The 6,000-nt window shown below is 47.7% G+C and overlaps 1 protein-coding gene across 1 annotated transcript in view; it reads right to left on the reverse strand.

The window, feature by feature from the left end:
- Positions 1-5,330, reverse strand: part of ARL8A (ADP ribosylation factor like GTPase 8A) — a 49,004-nt gene extending 43,674 nt beyond the window's left edge. The window contains exon 1 of the mRNA XM_056844274.1: positions 5,177-5,330. Within this exon, the coding sequence (XP_056700252.1) occupies positions 5,177-5,299 (123 nt within the window). The 5' untranslated portion in view covers positions 5,300-5,330. The remainder of the gene's footprint in view (positions 1-5,176) is intronic.
- Positions 5,331-6,000: the final 670 nt, after the last annotated feature.

A 6,000-nucleotide genomic window follows, 5' to 3' on the forward strand; every position in this document is an offset into this window, starting at 1 on the left:
TCCATATCAGCCCACATGCTAGAATTAGCAGTCATTTTCCAAAGACCCATGTTCTGTGTAAGCAAAGACAGGAGTCTTGTGACATTTAGAAGCCTAATAGATTCACTCTGGTTTAAGCTTTCATGAACAAGAAGCTATTTCACCATCTGATCTAGCACAGACACACACACACACACCAGAATTCGTTTTGGAGGACAAGCCGGTTGGCCAACTCAGTATGGTAAATCATGTTCTCAGTGCTGATGATTCTGTTGCCAAAATTAGGAGAGGACAAAAAAACTGGCAATGTGTTGGCAGGTTCAGGCATAGAAAAAGCAGGTTCAAGCAAGTGATGTGCAAGGTTTCTGTGTGGGGAGGAGTCTCAGTGTGTGAATTCTGATACATACATTTCAAGGTCAACCCAAATTGGGCACAGATACTCCAGAGTCGGAGACCAGTTTTGAAGAAGCTCATTTTGCTTCACCCTCCCCACCACCTTCCCTTTTCATCATCAAAAATTACCTGGAAGGTGCATGGGTTTGTGGTGCAAGCTTCACAGGAGGTCCACAAGGTTGCCCACAGTGTGCTGGGGCACCGTTGGGCCATCGGGGACCATAGGCAAACACAGCTTCCATAGTCGCTAATGTCCCTAGACCAGTGGTCCACAATCCATCTGACCCTGCAGGTGCTTCTGGAATTTTTAGAAAGGCTGATGGGTGCCTTCACAAAAAGGTTGCTATGGGGGCTCCTAATTCTTGGCATTTTTTTTTTGAAAAGTTTCAATTAAATGAAACATCCGATTGGAAAAAAATGTTCACTTTTTGAAGGAGGCCAAAAAACTTTCAGTGTAATTGCTTAAGCTTACTAATATTTATCCAATCTAAATAAATGGTGGTGGGTGGCTTTAATTACCCCAAGTCTTTGCACGACTGAAGACAATAATAGGGGAATCCAGTTGAAGCTGATACTGTGGAGTCCATAAGCCAGCGTATAATGTGCATGTGTGTTACGTGCCATCAAATTGCTTCCAGCTATGGCAACCCTGTAAATTAATGACATCCTGAACACTCTATCACTAACCGCTTTGCTCAGGTCTTGCAAACTGAAGACCGTGGCTTCCTTTATTACTGTATTCATTAAAACATTTATATTCCACCTTTCCTCATAGTTCATGGCAGCTTACAATAATAGTTAAAACATTTTCAGTTAAAACCAAAATGGAACAGCAAACCCCAAATCTCCCCCCTCCCCCTTAAAAGATCCCCGCCATTCAAACCTCTGCGATAGCCTTAGCAAACAAGCATGCCTTGCAGCACCTCCTGAAGAGTCAGTCCATCTCATGTTGGGTCTTCCTCTTTTCCTACTACCTTAATAGGCCATATGCAAAGATTTAATAGGGTGCATGGCAAGGTTAAAAAATACAGGGTGTGCACAAAGGTATTCTGGTTGTGCCAGGTGCTTGCAGGATAGGGTGGGTTTCCCTGGCTGACACAGGGTAGGATGGGAAGTACAAATCCTCTGTTCTTCTCTCCCCACACCCAATCTATTCTGGCTCTTATTTACTTTTAGTTCTCATAATGAGGGTACTTCCTATCTTCCTTACTGCTAGTGCTGGAAAATGTTATGGCTAACAAAACACTCCTAAAAAAGACAAACAGAGGCATGCCCAGATGTTTATCACCTTCTAAGCTGTGGGCTACTTATCAACTTTTTAATTCTGATTCTGTTTTTATAGGTAATTTTTACACTGTTTATGTCCAATAGCTTTTGTTTTAATATTCTGGGTTTTCATTGGAAGTACATGGAGCAGACCTCTGAAGAGGCAGCATAGAAACATTCTAAATAAATAAATGATACTGGATGGACTTCTTGTGAAGCAGCTGGACCCTGGCTCTTCCCCTCCCCACAATCACCACCACTGCAACCCTGCCATTCAGCCATTGTTTTCAGCACATCTTGAAACTGGCTGGAGAAGTAGGCTAGAGGTGAAGGCCAGAGCCATGCAAGAGGGAAAGAGACAGAGAAAGGGGAATGACAAAAGAAAGGGGAGAAGGGAGGGTGTGTTAATGGGGCAAAGGAGGCAAAGGAAGAAAGGGAGCTGAAAAGAGACCCAGGAAGGGGTGAGGCAGGGAGATGCCAGGAAACACACTGGTGAATGCCACACTGGGGACTGCTGCCCTAGGCACTGCTGGAGGGAGATTAAGAATTACATTTTAATGGTTCCTAATGATCAAAGTTACTACTTAAATGTGCTTTCACCTCTGTCTAAACAGCCTAATGGAGGCTCTGTGGTACCCATTCTCCACTGGGTTCTGTTGGAGAAGGCAGGCTCAAGTGCTGAGACTGCAATAAGGTTGGGGACAAAGAAGGCCCCTAGGTCCAGTCTCACAGGCAGTATCGGAAGCAGAACAGACCTGAAACTTGGGAACAAGGTCCAAAAAAGAATAATTTTCAATTTATTTTGAAACAAGATAATTTTGTTCAAGTCCATTCCAAGTTCGGCAACAGGAGGGTTGAGTCATCATTAGTTCAATCACTCCTTGGCCATGATGCTGTATGAGCGAAACTGGGCAAAAAAGTAAATCCCACCTCAGCCTAGCATCACAGAGATGCTGTGAGGTGAAAACAAGGTTAAGGCAACATTTTTACCTACCCTGAAGCCTTGGAACAGATTTTTTTTAAAAAAATACCCAAATCAAAGTGCTGAGAAGGAGAGGTACAAGGTTCCCAAGCTGAAATCAAAGGCTGGCCCAAACGTACAGAAACCATGTGTCCGGAACACACTGCTAAATCAGTGGTTGGTGACAGAGCATCTCTGCTGGAATAAACACACCAGACAAAAATCATTATTTAGCAAATGACCAATTTGCATTGTCATTTCTTCAGCACTCAGAAACCAAAACAAGTTGAACTGAAATGAGGGATTATAAATCTGATATACAGACATCAGATACCCTCCCAAAATTATAAAAAAACTACATATGCAAGAGGGAATCCCAGAAATAAAAGGTAAAGGTCCCCTGTGCAAGCACCGGGTCATTCCTGACCCATGGGGTGACGTCACATCCCTACGTTTACTAGGCAGACTTTGTGTACGGGGTGGTTTGCCAGTGCCTTCCCCAGTTGTCTTCCCTTTACCCCCAGCAAGCTGGGTACTCATTTTACCGACCTCGGAAGGATGGAAGGCTGAGTCAACCTTGAGCCGGCTACCTGAAACCAACTTCCGTCGGGATTGAATCCCAGAAGACATATTTGAAAAGCACAAATCACATATACAAATTACACCAAAACCGCTAAGTATAATTTGGATACATGAAAGTTGCATGCCTCATCACATGACTTGGGCCACCTTTCCCCAGCATCACCTACAAGAATTCACGCAGTTAGTAGCAAATATTCTTTTAGAACACATATGCTGGGGGGGGAATTAAACCATGAACTTCTTTTGAAAAATGAAATCTACTAAGTAAATAAATCTCAATTACTACATCCTATAGTTGGGACAGGGGAGTGGGGAGTTAGTGATAAGATGGTCCTAGATTTACAAGATATTAGTGGGGAAAGAGTAGAGACAATAGGCTTTTGTAGCTTCCATCACTGCTATCCACTTCCTTTTGCTGGAAAAAAAGATGCTTAGTATTCATAAATGAGACCGCGTGATTCTGGCCTGAGCCCATGCTGCAATCCTCTTTCCAGGAAGAGCAAAAAGATGGAAGCATTCCAGTTCTGCAAACTCACCTAGATCAAGCCCTTGTTTTGCTTATGTACCTCACTAAATCAGCAACACAAACCTCATAGTTCAGCCAGTTCCATTCGTGGTCCAAGACAGAAAGCTGAAGACAGCTATCAATAATCCCATGGCCAATATTCCCCATCCCACGTGCTGTCTAATGTCTCCCCCCCCCACTCTTTGAAGCCATTACTGCAGAATGCACAGAAGGGGGAGGGGGAGAAAAAAAATGCAAGGCTGGATAAGCCACGGCTTTGCATCTAAGAGATTCTCCCCTACTAGAATCTTACTGCTTTCCTAAGATGGTTTCTTAGCCTGTATGCCAAGAAGCTTAAGAACATACGAATACACGCTGCTTTAATTTTACCTTCCATTTCTAAAGTAAAGCACACATATAGCACACACACAGTAAAAAAAAAATCCCTGCTAATTGCCATATTGATCAGAAAAGATGGGAGATGAAATTACCATCCATCACAGGAGACAGAACAGCATCCCTCCGTCCCACCAGGGACCCAGCCTCGATCCTGAGCCTCGATTCCCCACCCAAGATCCCCCCCAGCCCCCACAAGAAGAAGGATGAGGATGTCAGACGCTCCGTATTAAACACACACAGGCAGACATCTAAAGAGGTTGTTTTTTTAACCCAAGCCTGAAATTCTGACCCTGTCTCTTCTCCCTCCTGATCCCCCACTAAACTATCCAGTGAGAGGGCAAGCCATGGGAACCGGGGGGAATTGGAGAGGGGGGGGGGAAGAACCCAAGAGGACTCAAAAGGCTTTACCCGCAATGCACATGCCATCTTTCCTTCCCCCGTTTTCAATTACACCGGGGGGGGGGGAGGAATAGAGGAGCACCGGAGGGTTGCGTGTGTGTTAAGTGCCGCCAAGTCGCTTCCGACTCATGGGCCATTTATTCACGGCTGGTTTGCATTGGATTTGCCACTCTTTAGATGCACTTTCCCCCCATCCATAAGCCGCCATGCAGAGTTTTGAGAATTCAGGTGGGGAAAACGGGCATCTATAGAGTGACAAACCCAATGCATAACCTTCCATGAACAAATGGCCCATATGGCGACCCTATGAATGAAAGTCCTCCAAAATGTCCTATCTTTGACAGCCTTGCTCAGATCTTCCAAATTGAAGGCTGTGGCTTCCTTTATTGAGGAATTCCTTTAATTATTTCTGTACCGGAGGGGTACAGAAAGGAAAACCGGCGTCCTTTCGACAGAAAGGAGAAAAGACGGCCTCGTTGCAGGGGGGCCCGGAGGCGACAATGCCCTCCTCCCCAGGGTCTGGGGAGGGGCGTCCTCCTGCCCTGGGGGGGGGGGGAGCGAGGCCTCCCTCCTGCCCGGGCAAGGAGAAATCCAAGCAAGAGAAGAAGAAGAAGATGGAGGCTCCCCTCCCTCCCTCCCTCCCTCCGCGGCGGGCCCTGCCCGTCCCGGCCGCCCCTGCTCCGGCGCCTCACCGCGATCACGTTGACGAAGGTGGTCTTGCCCGAGTACTGCAGCCCCACCAGGGTGAGCTCCATCTCCTCCTTCCAGAAGAGGGCCCGGAACCAGTCCAGAAGCTTGGTGAAGAGCGCCAGCATCCTGCCTCTGCTCGCCAGGCCCCGATCGCGCAGCGCAGCCAGCAGGCCCAGCCGCCTCTATTGTCCCCCGCAACGAGCCCGACTCGCTGCTCCCACCCTCTGCCGCCGGCCTCTCCCTCCCTCGCTCTCGCTCTCTGTCGCGCGCCCCCGCCTCCCAGGCGCTCAGCTGCTGATGGGTGGGGTCAGGCGGCCCCGGGTGGAGGCTCGGCTCGGCTCTCCGCCGCAGAACCCGACAGCGGCCTCTGCAGGAGCGGAGGACCCGCCGCAGCCCCCCAAAGCCGCCTTGGCGAGGCCTGGGAGCGTCGCTGCCGCCCTGTAGCGAAGCATCGCCTCGGCTAGCATTGGGTGTGTGTGTGTGTGTGTGTGTGTTCAGTGCCGTCAAGTCGCTTCCGACTCATGGCGACCCTATGAATGAAAGTCCTCCAAAATGTCCTGTCTTTGACAGTCCTGCTCAGATCCTGCAAAGTGAAGGCTGTGGCTTCCTTTATTGAGTCCATCCATCTCTTGTTGGGTCTTCCTCTTTTCCTGCTGCCCCCAACTTTTCCTAGCATGACCGTCTTTTCCAGTGACTCTTGTCGTCTCAAATACGACAGCCTCAGTTTAGTCATTTTAGTTTCTAGTGTCAGTTCAGGCTTGATTTGATCTATTGATCTTGATTTGATTTTTGGCAGTCCACGGCATCTGTAACACTCTCCTCCAAC

Source organism: Euleptes europaea, chromosome 2 (genome assembly GCF_029931775.1).
Source record: "Euleptes europaea isolate rEulEur1 chromosome 2, rEulEur1.hap1, whole genome shotgun sequence".
In the NCBI taxonomy this organism is placed as follows: domain Eukaryota; kingdom Metazoa; phylum Chordata; class Lepidosauria; order Squamata; family Sphaerodactylidae; genus Euleptes; species Euleptes europaea.